General features: G+C 35.9%; 1 protein-coding gene and 1 non-coding gene across 3 annotated transcripts in view; both read left to right on the top strand.

Annotated features, from left to right (window-relative positions):
• The window catches only part of IL1RAPL2 (interleukin 1 receptor accessory protein like 2), a 1320043-nt gene that overhangs the window by 711201 nt on the left and 594828 nt on the right, over window positions 1-14014 (top strand). For both annotated transcript variants that reach the window (XM_008272830.5, XM_089324491.1), the window contains one exon: window positions 6831-6984. In XM_008272830.5, the coding sequence (XP_008271052.1) occupies window positions 6831-6984 (154 nt within the window). The remainder of the gene's footprint in view (window positions 1-6830; window positions 6985-14014) is intronic.
• LOC127485091 (U2 spliceosomal RNA) lies at window positions 6517-6698 on the top strand. Its single transcript, XR_007912273.1, has one exon. It is a non-coding gene; the product is annotated as a U2 spliceosomal RNA (small nuclear RNA).

Genomic DNA, 14014 nt, shown 5'->3' with positions numbered 1-14014 from the left:
CTAGTTTTTTTTTTTTTTCAAATTCTGTGAAAAAAGCATTGGAATTTGGTAGGGATTCAGTTTAATCTGTAAATAACTTAGAGTACTATGCACTTTTTAATTATGCTGATTCTTCTAATCCATGGATGCAAGATGTATTTTCATTTCTTTGTATTCTTTTCAATTTCTGTCATTAATGATTTATAATTTTCACTGCAGGGATGTTTTATTACCTCTTTGCTTAAGTTTGTTCATAGGCATTTTATTGTTTTTTTTTTTTTGTAGTTGTTAGAAATAGGATTATTTTTTTTTAACAGGCAGAGTGGACAGTGAGAGAGCGAGACAGAGAGAAAGGTCTTCCTTTGCCATTGGTTCACCCTCCAATGGCTGCCACGGCTGGCGTGCTGCAGCTGGCGCACCGTGCTGATCCAATGGCAGGAGCCAGGTACTTATCCTGGTCTCCCATGGGGTGCAGGGCCCAAGGACTTGGGCCATCCTCCACTGCACTCCCTGGCCACAGCAGAGAGCTGGCCTGGAAGAGGGGCAACCAGGACAGAATCCAGGGCCCCGACCGGGACTAGAACCCGGTGTGCCGGCGCCGCAAGGCGGAGGATTAGCCTAGGAGCCGCAGCGCCGGCCAGAAATAGGATTATTTTCTAGATTTCTTTTTTAGATAACTCACCATTGGTCTATAACAATGCTACTGAATTTTGTACATTGACTTTGTATCCTGCAAGTGGACTGAATTTGTCCATTCATTCTAACAGCATTTTGCTGTAGTCTTTGGAGTTTTCCACATATAAAATCATGTCATCTGCAAATGATGACATTTTTTACTTCCTTCTTTCCATTTTCTTTATTGCTTTGTCTTGTCTAGTTGCTCTGGCTAGTACTGTGCTGAATAAAAGTGAGGAAAGTGGGCATCCTTGTATTGTTCCAGAGTTCATAGAAAAAGCCTTCAGCTTTTCCCTATTCAATATGGCCTTATTATATTAAGGTCTATTTCTTTCATAACTGAATTTGAGAGTACTTTATCATGAAGGGATGTTGACCTTTATCAAATGCCTTTTCCACATCTATTGAGATGATTGTAGGTAGGATTTTTGTCCTCCATTCCACTGATGTAGTGTATCACATTTATTGATTTGCATATGCTGACCAATCACTGCCTGGGATGACTTTCAGTTGATCATAGTGAAAATCCTTTTGCTGTATTGTTGAATTCATTGTCCTAGTTTTTTGTTATTGTTTTTTTAATTTATATTCATCAAAGACATTGTCCTGTAGCTTTCTTTCTCTGTTGTGTCCTTCTGAAATGGTAAAATCTCTGCTATATCAGAGACAGATTCTGATGCTTGCCCTCTTCTCAAACTATTTTGTTTTGTTTTGTTTTTGTCCTTTGATATGACTTGTAATTTTTGGTCGAAAGCCAGACATAATCTAATGATTAGGTAAAAGGAACTGAGGGAAGTAGGCCCTTTAGTGTGAGGTTTTTATATTTTTTTCTGTCTAAGAGTAATAATGGATTTACTATTTACTACAACTAGAAGCTAAATTCTTTCTAATGTCCTTCTTTTTAGCTCTTTTTCATCATTTGGTTTCCCTAGAAACTTTCTATAAATAGATCTGAGTCTAGCAATTCTTTCAGCTATAATCTACTATTCCTAGACAGGAGCCATATTGATATGTTGGTAATGTATAGAGTGAGGGGAAATTTCTACTGAGCCTTGTCTCTTGATTATGGCCTTCACAAGTGATTCTTAGCTTCTCTCCATCTCACCTCGTATTAGTTTAGACAGGAAGTCTAGGGGGGCTGAAGTTGGCTATTTTTCTTCCTCTACTTGAAGGGCTAACTGGAACTAGAGTTTTACATTCCCCTTCCCCATTTCAAAGAATAAAGGGAACTAGGATGTTTGTCCCAATTAATGGCTTCTCCAGCTGCTTCTACTCCAAGTGAGCTGTGGTTTTCTGTATTCTCTTTTAGCTCCAGTTTTGGAAGTAGTAGTTTTCTCTGTGCCTTAAATTGTATGTTGGATCCATGAAGACTTATTGATTTTCTATTTGTTCAGTCTTTTTTTCTTTGCAAGGATGGTAATGATGACTTCCAAGACCTTCACATATCAGACAGAAAAACAGAATTTGATTCCAGCATTATCATTGCAAGTTTGGACTAAAGCATTATCTCCATGCTTCCATAGAAATGTTCGTCACAATAACTTCTGATATTAATTAGCATAATAGATATATGTACATATAATCTGAAACAAGAATAATGATGGTACTGATAATAATAGAATAATGGTTAATATTTATCGAGTGAGTTTAGCATGTGATGCCTCCATGTGATACCTCATGGTACAAAACATTTACATATATTACTTCATTTAGTCCTCATAAAGTCTCAGTAAATATCTCTACCTTTTTTAAATAGGCAAATCAACTGAGATTTAGGTTTATTAAATAACATGTTAAAGAATATACAACTTGAGATTCCAAGTCAAGCATCTAAGTCTAGAACTTATATGCTTAATCACTGTGGGGTACCAATGTCAACATTAAGACTGTGAAGCTAGAAAGTGGTAGAAATAGAGATTGGGAAGGGAAAGAGTCCTTGGGGTGAGTTTTCTTCAGATTTTTGTAGAAGTGGTAGGACACAAAAGGTAAAGGTAGGTACCCAATTTATGAGTGTGCTCCTAACCATCACTTCCATTTTTTAAGTTACAGAAAGTTCAGGTTCTTTAAAGATTGTTAATTAGATATAGAGATGCCCTATGTGACAGTAAAGATTGCAGGAGAAATGAAAGAAATTGATCTGAGAGTCTGGGTGCCAGGTATTTGAACAAAAGTACTTTGAAGACCAGAAGTTACATGATTGGCGTATAATTGTGCAACTGTTTTGTGGTTGAACCTCAGAATAAGAGGAGATACTTAAATCAGTCTTCTTGATGTTCTTGCCACAAGGAATGAGTCATGTGCTGTAAATGTCTCTAAAGTAACTACAATCATAAAGTCAAACTGATTAAAAAGAACCTGTGGTGGTCGGTCCTGTAACATAGTAGGTTAATCCTCTGCCTGTGGTGCTAGCACCACATATGGGTGCTGATTCTAGTCCCTGTTGCTCCACTTCCAATCTAGCTGTCTTCTATGGCCTGGGAAAGTAATATAAGATGGCCCTAGTCCTTGGGCCCCTGTACCCCATGGGAGACTCAGAAATAGGTCCTGGATCCTGGATTCGAATCAGCCCAGCTCTGGCTGTTGCAGCCATTTGGGGAGTGAGCCAGCAGATGGAAGACCTTTATATCTGTCTCTCCCTCTCACTGTCTACAACTCTACCTCTCAAATAAATAAAATATTTAAAAAATAAAAATTACCTGTGGGCATGATGATGATATCTCAGATGTAGACTGTGAGCACATTGGTACATATTTTAGAATGGACACTCCAAGATCCATATGTGGCTGGCAACAGGTTACTTCTAGAGTCTTGCTCAACAAATGTGTCTGTTGTGTGCAGTAAGGACTTCCAACCCAGAAACTGGTGTAAAATGACATTTGCCACCCAGAAAGGTTGATAGGGAAGAAAAGAAGATGGGATTTAATGACTGACATTATGTTAACTAAGCAAGGATGTCCTTGACAAATTATTCAATTTGAGGACAGCCAGGCCACAAAATGAAGCTGCTTGTTAAACTTAGGCAACTCCAGTAAGACAGGCCCTCAGCAGAATTTTCAACGTGATGAATTTTATTTTTATAATCCCAAGGGCAATAGATATTAGAGTACTTACACGTTGAGGTCAGTGTTAGGAACCTGCTCACATTTTAGCCTTTGATGGTTTGTCTTGGCTTCAATAGGCAACCATCCTGGGACTTGAACTATTTGCCCCAAACTTCTTTGCCTAACAGTCTGTCAGAAATTAAACAGGTGTAGGCAATGAGGTATGGCAATGTTATCTCTCCACTAGGAAGTTGGGAAGTAGGGAAGAAGCAGTGACAATCATAGGCCTAGCAGCCAGTACATTAGGGAAGAGCTACTGCAGAATAATGGAATCATTACCTGGGAAACTTTTGAGACTCTATGAAGGAACCCTGACGAGGTGAGATAACCAAGAAAGTAATTATGAGAAAGGTGGGTTGATGGGAGCAGGGTGGTCTTCTATATGCAGTGAAGGGAAAGGTAATTTAAAGGCTCTTCTGACCAAACTACATATCTACCTATCTGCTAAGAATATTGTTGGAATGGCCACTTGGAAGCATACATTTACAGTGTGTTTCAGTATTATTTCAATGTATGGTAGGTATCCAATTGGTGAATATTTGTTTTTATCTGAGTATTCCATGATCACCAAGCAGAGCCGGAGTTTCTAAAGAGATATGTTCTGGTATTGGGAATGTTCAGGAATGGGAAACATTCTCTGTGTTGGATGAATATGATGTATAGTCTGCACAACAAGAATATAATGGGTAAACCTGTAACCCTCTAAGTTCTGGTTGCTCATATGGTATTTAATAGTATCCATGCAATGCAGAGTAGGAAATTGAGACCTAAAGAAGGTAAGAAAATTTTTCCAAGACCACAGAACTTGGGTGAGCTATGAATTTCAACCTGGAAATATATTTCCCTGATCCAGTTTTGCCTTTTCATCTCTATGATCTTGTCTCTAGAGGAGTGGAGAGGACTTGAAGACAAACAATATTTTCCTGAACTACAGTTTATAAAAAGCAAACAACACTCCCCATAAAAAAACTAAAAATACACAAAAAACCCTTCTTTGGTTACAAAGAATCCTTTGAGAAAGCAGCTTGGAAAGTAGTTGGGATTCTCTAGATCTATCCCAAAGAACATGTAAAGATTCTGGACTGTTTTCCACCAGTAGTTATAACTGCTATACACTGTTTAGGTTTTCCTTCCTGGTAAAGCATCACACTAGTGAGTAGGGAAAATAAAATGGTTACAACTAATTGCATATGAACTTTCCCCAAAATGACACTAGAAAATGACAGCTTTTGTTTTCAAATACATTGAGTGTATGGGCTCCTTTGCTTGCTCCCATCACTGCTATGTGGAAGTGCAGCAGCTCAGTTTTCATTTTCCTTTCCTGTCAGAATGCCCAGAGGGGCCATATTTTTGTTTAATGACCTTCTGGATAATTCTTTAGAAATCTAAGGCTATCAGAGTTAGGAGCAATGCGAAAATAATTGTGGATTATTATTGTGTGATGACAGTAGCAGCTGGGCTGCTTTTTTTTACTCTCTGGTCAGACTTTCTTCTTCATTTTCCCAGAAACCTTATATCCCAAGATTTAACTCAGAAGCAAATCTCATATAGGTGATAAACCTTGCCAGACATGGTACGTAATATAATTTCAGACAGACCCTTAACTGTTCTTCAGAAAGACCTTAGGGAGTAAAACAGCCTTATATCTAGATGCCCTCAATAGTATTACTTTTATTTACTCTCTGCCAATGTGTGTGGGTAGTTGTATTGAACATAAAGCAAGCATATGTCTTAAATATTATTCCTGGGAACCTAAGTGCTAGTTTTTAAGTTTTGTTGTCAAAACTGCTGCTAACATAAAAGAAAAAAAAATGTTGCAGTGAAAAACTAATAAATGGGCTCTCACTCTTCCAAATAATTTACACACACACACACACACACACACACACACAAGTACTCACAGCTGTGGATTGAGAGGACAGATTCTGACTTTATGTTCATGTTTAGGATGTTGTGTGTGGAGGGGAAGGATGAGGAGATGCAGACACAGCTGTAGTATACACACACTCTAGTGGGGAAAGTGGAAAGTGCTCTCATCTGCCTCACTATCAGTTTCTTTATTGCCTCAAATGAGAGACTCAGAATTTAGATGATAAAATAATTTTGCCTTGATAATTTACCACTCCCTCATTGCTATCCCTTATGCCTCTATTGATATTTATATAGAATGTGGTTAAACATTTGGGTTGAGTTGTAGACAAACTAGGACAATATCTAGAAAGTAGTTTGAGCAAACTCCCCAAAGACATAACTTCTTGGCTGAACATTCTTACATATCTGGTTATTACAATATCCTTTTCACTCTCTGGAAGTGTTACACATTCCTTTCTAGGGAAGTGCGGTCCCAGTAGCAAGATTCTCTCACACTCCTATCAGCAGAGTAAGAGTATCTGCTTCAAAACACAAATCTTATTCTATGATTATGTATCACTGGACTCAGAAAGAAAATGGATGACTTCTCTGTGTTGTTACTATGCATTTAATAATGCATGTCCTGATTCTAACCAGCTGTGTTTCTAGAAAACTCCTTAAGTCAAATTTTCTAGATACCTTACCCTTATCCACCAAATGTATCTCATGACTATAAGGAGGGGCACTCTGAAGTGTGAGTATTAGTTTTTACAATAAAGGAGTATTGAAGTGAAACAATTATAAACTCCATTGCCAATATAAAAGTATACCATAAATGTTTAATGCTTAAAGACACCCCTGGAATATACTAAATGGCTAAATAAACCACATCCCATTAGTAATCTTAGGAATCACTTCTCGGCCTTTTGGCTAAGATCAAGTATAGTAATCTTAGGAAATGTCCCTGTCAAATAGCAAGAACTCAGAAATTATAACAATGTTTAGTGATATTAAAGGTTCTAATGTACCTGTCTCATACCTAGGGAGCTTGTATGCTTTTTCTACTTTTGCAAAATTTCTCTAAAGACTTCTTGCTCTTGCAATTATGCCTTTATAGGGATTCTTAATGTGATAGAATACAAAAATGAAAGTACTAACTTGCCAGTACTGACAGAGTGATGTGAATTTTTATTTTTTACTTACTTGAAAATATTTTCTCTCCAGGAATGCAAGCCGAAAATGTGGAGAAGCATAATAATACAGAAAGGAAATGCTCTTCTAATCCAGGAAGTTCAAGAAGAAGATGGAGGAAATTACACATGTGAACTGAAGTATGAGGGAAAACTTGTAAGACGAACAACTGAATTGAAAGTTACAGGTAGGAATCGGTTCCACCAAATTGTGGCAAATTAAATTCTAAGTATAATGTGGTTTGGGAAGCAAGACTTGGTTTCAAACAGCCAACTTTCTGTGAATTTAGGACTGGCTGCAAATCAAATAGTTGGGAAGTTCACAATTGATAAATTATACTGAGTGAAAGCTACATGTGGAATATGAACAATTCATTTAAGGAATCAGGGCTCATTTGCTGTGTATCTGTTCTCTGCCTTTATGAAAAATCCTTAGCTATCCCATTTAACATTTGTCATTGCTAAATATCTCAGAAAAGATATACTGGGACCGTTTTAGAATGTTGACTTGATCCACATACAGAATCTCCTTATAGGTGAAGGCTGCTTTCAGAATGAAGTTCTTTTGGATTTTTGAAATGAAATCTTCTTGAACTGCATCCAAAATATAATTTATACAAAATTCTCCATAAGTGAGTGATGTTATTGTGACCTTTTAGTGACTTAGAACAACTTCAAGAGAAGAGCATGTGTGTATGTTTATTCTAAATCTGAGTACAAGCAAAATATAAAGGAACAACTGTACCCATAGGAATGGAGGAGATAAATTTAGGATATTCTTATGTGGTGTGGAATTTTAGCAAGTAATTTTCAGAGATATAGGGCAGAATCTAATACTATAAAGAATTTCCTCATAATGAGTGTTATGTACCCTAGGAAATGATATGACAAAAAGTTACTTAGAACTTCTTATGAACATATCATGACTAAATTTCACGTTACAAGTTGAGAGCCCCTTATATGAAATGCTTGGTATCAGAAGATTTTGGACTTTGGAATAATTACACATGCATAATAATATATCTTTGGGATGCTACCCAGTAAAATTCATTTATGTTTCATATACACATAGCCTGAAGGTCATTTTATATAATATTTTTAGTGCACATGTGCTTCTTCAGTGCAACTCATCACAGGAGACTAATGTGGAATTTCCCATTTGTGGTTTCAGGTTGGTGCTTAACAAACTTTTGGATTTGGTAGTGTTTCAGACTTTGGATTATTGAAATAGAGGTGTTCAATCTGTATTATAGATGCCTTAAGTGTATCATGATCTCACTTGTGTGTGTAATAGTTAAAAAATTAAATATATAATCAATAGAGAATAGAATGACATTTACTGGGGCAGGAGTTGGAGAATAGCAAGATGTAGGCTAAAAGGTGCATGTGATGTTTCATGTATGTAGGATGAATAAATCTAATGATTTAATGCGCAGCATGATAATGGTGGTTAATAATATTATCTCATATCCTGGAAATTTTTTTAAAGTATAAATTTTAGGTGCCTCCACGAAAATATAACTATGGGAAGATATGGGCATTTCAGTTTTCTTGACTATAGCAATCATTTCATACTAACATCATGTTATATACTTTAAATATATATAACTTAAAATGTGTGGCAATATGTATGTTTTCACATATATGCACAATACTTATATTGTGGATAAAATATGCAGTATGGTAAACTTTGAAATTAGCAAATTAGTCAAATAATGAAGTATTGCTTGAATGAAGTGGCTTATAAATGATGTACTTAGCTATTAGCTGTTTAACAATCTAATGTTGACAACAGCCAGTTGGTTAATTATAAAATACTCTTGCTAATGTTGTTAATATGTTTTTCTTCTATGCTTATTTTTGTTTGGCTTATCTTTTTGGTATAGTCAGTTAACTAATATTTATACTTGATGAGTTTAATTTCATTGCCATAATGTATATACTTAAATTTTTGATCCCTGAGATTCAATTGATTATTCCTTTTTCAAATTTCTGAAAGTTCTATGAGAAATAAAATGTAAATATACATATATTTTAGAGAAATATATATATATTTCTCATGTATATATGAAAGAGGAGTCTTCAAAATGTTCATGGAAAATGCATATTCTGAAAAACTTGTATAAATTTCAATTTTTTTGCAACAAATTTAGCTTTTAATTCCATTTTCCATTAACTTTTTGAAATGCTCTCAAATATTTACTTCATTCTCTATACCAAAAAAAAAAAAACCCAACTTTTTTTACTTTGAAGGATACCTTTGAAAGTATAAATGATTCTTCTGTTCAGAATTGCATGTCCTCTCCTTCATGAGCTTTGGAAATAGATACTGTATTGGACCAATCTCAAATAGAGAAGATCTGGTTTTGATTAGTTTATGGTTTCCTCAGCATGAACTAGGCTTCTGTGCCTTATTCATGGAAGAATATTCAATCATAGGCAATTAGACACCTGACCATTCAGAAACTTGCAGCATGATCATTGCAACCACAATCACCAGTTTTTATGACATGCTTGCAGAACACTTCTACTTAGAAATCACTTTGCAAAACTGGTAACATTGCAGCAGCATCTGACTTGGGTTTTATGTAGAACCAGAATAAAGTACATAAACACCAAGCTTCCTTTAAAACTTTCATTTAATAGGTTATGGTGACAACCCTCTTCTTCAGTTTCATTTTAGATTCTGGAAAAGCAAGCCAGAGCCACTTGTATTCTGTGTTAATTACTTGCTCTAAACTTTTGAACTCTAAATTTAAAACTTTATCTGAGTGCCTTTCAGGGGTTCTCAAAATTTATTGGACATCATAACTATATGGAAAGACCCAGGTAAGGTGAGGATGAGGATCTTTGTGTACAGATTCCCAGATCTCTCCCTCAGATTTTTATTTAGTGCATCATGAAGACAAGGGACTTGTTTTTTCCTCTGGGCATAATGCTTTGAGGAATACCAAAAGAGAGAAGGGTGTAAAATAAGGCTAAGCTGTAGGTTTGATTCTCTTGTGAGCTGTTAATTTTGTCCCTCTCACTCTTCCCACATGTACAAATGTGCATACACACACAGACACACACACACACACTAATTATCATGGGCCCTCAACCACTGAAAGCAGTCATTTATTCTCTTACCATTTAAATAAAAATTTACCGAGTATATATTACAAGCCAGGCAATGAGCTACGAGCTATAAAAAGTAATTCAAAATTTAATCATGATTATCCTTGGATCAGTGGTCATCATTCATGTGAGAAGACATCAAGTTTATGTATGTATTCTCATAGGTCAAATGTTTTACTTAATGTAGAAACAAAATGGCTTGGTGTGGAAGTTTGAGAAGCTGCTCTATGAAGGTTTTTTTTTGATAATATTACATAAATTATGCTCTGATTTCTATGTTTAGTTCTATGAAGATAATTAACACAGAGGTTGCCCTATCATAGTTCAAACAACCTGAATTATTTAAAAAAATAGCTAACTCATGCTTTTTTTGAGTTCAGCAATATATGGGCATTGGATAAGAATTTCAACATGAAAATAATAGGATTGGTTAATTATGAAATTACATAGATAGAGGTTCTTAGGAATTTGGAAAACATAACGCTGAGTGAAATAAGCCAATCCCAAAGGGACAAATACCACTTGTTCTCCCTGATAGGTGACTACTAACTGAGCACCAAAAAGGAAACCTGTTAAAGTGAAATGAACACTATGAGAAATGGTGACTTGATCAGCCCTCACCCTGACTGTTGATGAGCAACTTGATATGTTATCCCTCTTAGTATTTTTTTTTGTTTGTTCTACTTAATACTTTTGGTCGAATACTGTAATCAATACACAATTCTTCTTAAGTGCTGAAACTTAACTGAAAAGTGATCGCTGTTAAATATAAGAGTCGGAATAAGAGAGTGAAGAGATGTGCAATTCGGGACATGCTCAAGCTGACTTACCTCAAACGGTAGAGTTAGAAACATACCAGGGGATTCCAATTCAATCCCATCAAGGTGGCATGTACCAATGCCATCTCACTAGTCCCAGTGATCAATTTCTGTTCACAATTGATCATAATGATAGGACTAAGAACCAAAGGGATCACATAAACAAGAATAGTGTCTGCAAATACTAGCTGATAGAATAAAAAAGGGAGAGAATGATCCAACATGGGAAGTGAGATACAGAGCAGACCCATAGAATGGCAGATGTCCTAAATAGCACTCTGGCCTCAGAATCATCCCTTAAGGCATGTGGATCCAACTGAAAAGCCCATGAGAGTATTTCAGGCATGGAAAGCCAAGACACTCTGGTGGAAAAAAAAAAAAACTAAATGAAAGATCTGTGTGAGTGGGATCCCAGCAGAAAGAATGGGCCATCAAAGAAGGAGGTACCTTTCTCTGAAGGGAGGAGAGAACTTCCACTTTGACCATGGCCTTGTCTAAATATGATCAGAGTTGGTGAACTCAGGGGGCTTCCATAGCCTTGGCAGCTCATGACAAGAGCCTAGGGTGATTACTGATGCCATAAACAAGAGTGTCAATTTGTTAAGTCAACAACAGGAGTCACTGTGCACTTACTCCTCATGTAGGATCTTTGTCCTTAATGTGCTGTACATTGTGATTTAATGCTATAACTAGTACTCAAACAGTATTTTTCACTTTATGTTTCTGTGTGGGAGCAAACTGTTGAAATCTTTACTTAATGTATGCTAAACTGATCTTCTGTATATAAAGAGAATTGAAAATGAATCTTGATGTGAATGGAAGGGGAGAGGGAGTGGGAAAGGGGAGGGTTGTGGGTGGGAGGGACGTTACGGGGGGGGGAAGCCATTGTAATCCATAAGCTGTACTTTGGAAATTTATATTCATTAAATAAAAGTTAAAAATAAGATAGTGTCCTGTGATTACACAAGTTTTAAAAGATCTTAAACTTTTAAAAGATTATTTTCTGAATTTACCTTTTGGATTCTGAGAAATGAATATTAGGAAAACCACATGTTTTCTAAGGGAAATATTCGCTCCTTACTTCAAGTATATCCATTATAAAAAGACTCAGATATTTAAAACTGGTGAACTAAAAAGCAATCATTTGCTTTATGAAATTTTCTCCATTTAAAAACAATTTCTCATGCTACTTCTTTGAATAGCCGAAGTTCTTAGTGCATTAAAACAAGATTTAATTTAAATGTAGTTTTTGTGGAACATTTTTGTCTTGTAAATTATGACAGACCAGTGCAATGTTATTGTGAAAGTTTCTTTTTGGCTCCTTAGAGGCTGCAGATCTGTAGGGAATGGTTAATAACAACAAGATATGTGCAATAGCAATTTAGCTCATCTGCCAAAGTTGTGTATAGCTAAAAATTTTATTTCCTGTAGCATGTTTTTGGTAACTATTTTCTATTATGTAGACATTTTCTTTATTCTGATAATTTGTGCAGAGGTCTACTTGAAGAGATAAGGAAACAATTCTAAGAATGTAATGATACTTCCCTCCCTCCTTCCACCTTCATTCCTTCTTTTCTTTTTTTAATTTTTGCAATAACATGTTTTTAATTTACTTTATAATCACAGGCTTAATGCTTCCCTAAATAAAGACTTCAACAAATAAAAAGTGGAAAGCCCAGTGTTCAACAGGAATATAGACAAATAAACAATAAGCTTTTTAAAAATGGGCATTGCTTATTTAGAAAAAAAAATCACTAACCTGTTCTCTGGTGAATATGCAAATACTAAATATCCCACCTCATGATTCTCCTGATTATTGTAGAATCCTCTAGAATTCCTGAATTTTTTTTCTGGAGGGGGGGAATGTTTCACACATTAGGGATAATCTCTTCTTCCACTGGTCTCAAAATGTCACTGCAAGAGGAATTTATTCTATAGATACCCTTCAAAATTTTGATATTGGGTTTGTATTAAGCAACAGTAGCAACACAATCTGAATATACAATGTTTTTCTTAAACTGCAAATTAGGATTTAGGATCAATCTCTGGTGAATTAGTTCAAATGTGTGGCTTTAGCAAGTGCTCTTAATTCCACTTTGGAAAGTTAACTCTAGTGCATTGTTGGAAATATTATTTAGGCCATATAGTTTGTTAAGATAACTTCTGGTATGGGGAATAGCAGCTACTTACAACAGAAGGAGAAATTTCATACTCAGCTTGGAAAACAGGGCTTTGTGTGACCTTTGGCCTTTAATTCTTCCAGACTTCTCCTGTCCATGCTGAGTCACTATGGTAAAGGTGAATTTAGAAGAAACAGTGGGATGTGGCAATATGGTGGAGAGTCAGTGGACCAAACAGAAGCAGGGGTTTTCACTGAGTATTGAATAATACAACAGAAGATATTTTTAAGCCATCACATAAAATAATAATCATAGCAAGAGCTCAGAGAGTCTCTATTGAAAGGTCACTGTGTGGCACTCATATCAAGGGTGGTTACTCTTACTGTCCCCATTTTATAATAATTAGCAGAGCAAGATAACTTTTAAACTACCATCAATCACAAACCATGCAATTTCATTACCTAAATATATGAGCATTTGCACATCTTAAGAAAAGCTATAAAACTATCAGTTATAGTGTTGATCATCCTACTATAATATCCTGTTTGGACATTCACTGTTTGGTTTTTAACAATTCCCTATTGGAATTTAGATACCCTTAAAAAAGGAACACTTGACAGTTTGGAGCCTACTGCTTGGCACTTAGTGAGCAACTCTGAGATCATTGTAAATAAGACATAAAATTGAACCTAAGCTTGGGGTGGTGTCAGAAAAGAAGAAAATTGTGATGCTAGGAAAACAATGCATTAAAGATAGAATTTTCCAACTTTCATGTGTTTGTGCCACATGGCCCTATTATCATTATATTGAGAAAAAAGGATTATGATGAGGTTCACTGCAGTCATGGCAATGATTTCTAGCTAGTGGGAATAAAGCAATGGAGACATATTTAGTTCAACTATGTTACTCAGTTGGTAAAGACGAATCAACACATAAGTCAATGCCTACTGTGTGCAATGACACATTTAAGATCCATGTTGCTAAAGTGGTTCTGACAATCCAACATGGGAAGTGGGATACACAGTAGACTCATAGAGTGGCAGATGTCCTAAATAGCACTCTGGCTTCAGAATCAGCCCTTAAGGCATTTGAATCTGGCTAAAAAGCCCATGAGTGTATTTCAGACATGGAAAGCCAAGACATCCTGGCAAAAAAAAAAAAAT

This window comes from Oryctolagus cuniculus, chromosome X (assembly GCF_051225735.1).
Source record: "Oryctolagus cuniculus isolate XC-2025 breed Fujian yellow rabbit chromosome X, ASM5122573v1, whole genome shotgun sequence".
Lineage (NCBI taxonomy): Eukaryota > Metazoa > Chordata > Mammalia > Lagomorpha > Leporidae > Oryctolagus > Oryctolagus cuniculus.
This window is presented reverse-complemented; position numbering and strand designations above follow the sequence as displayed.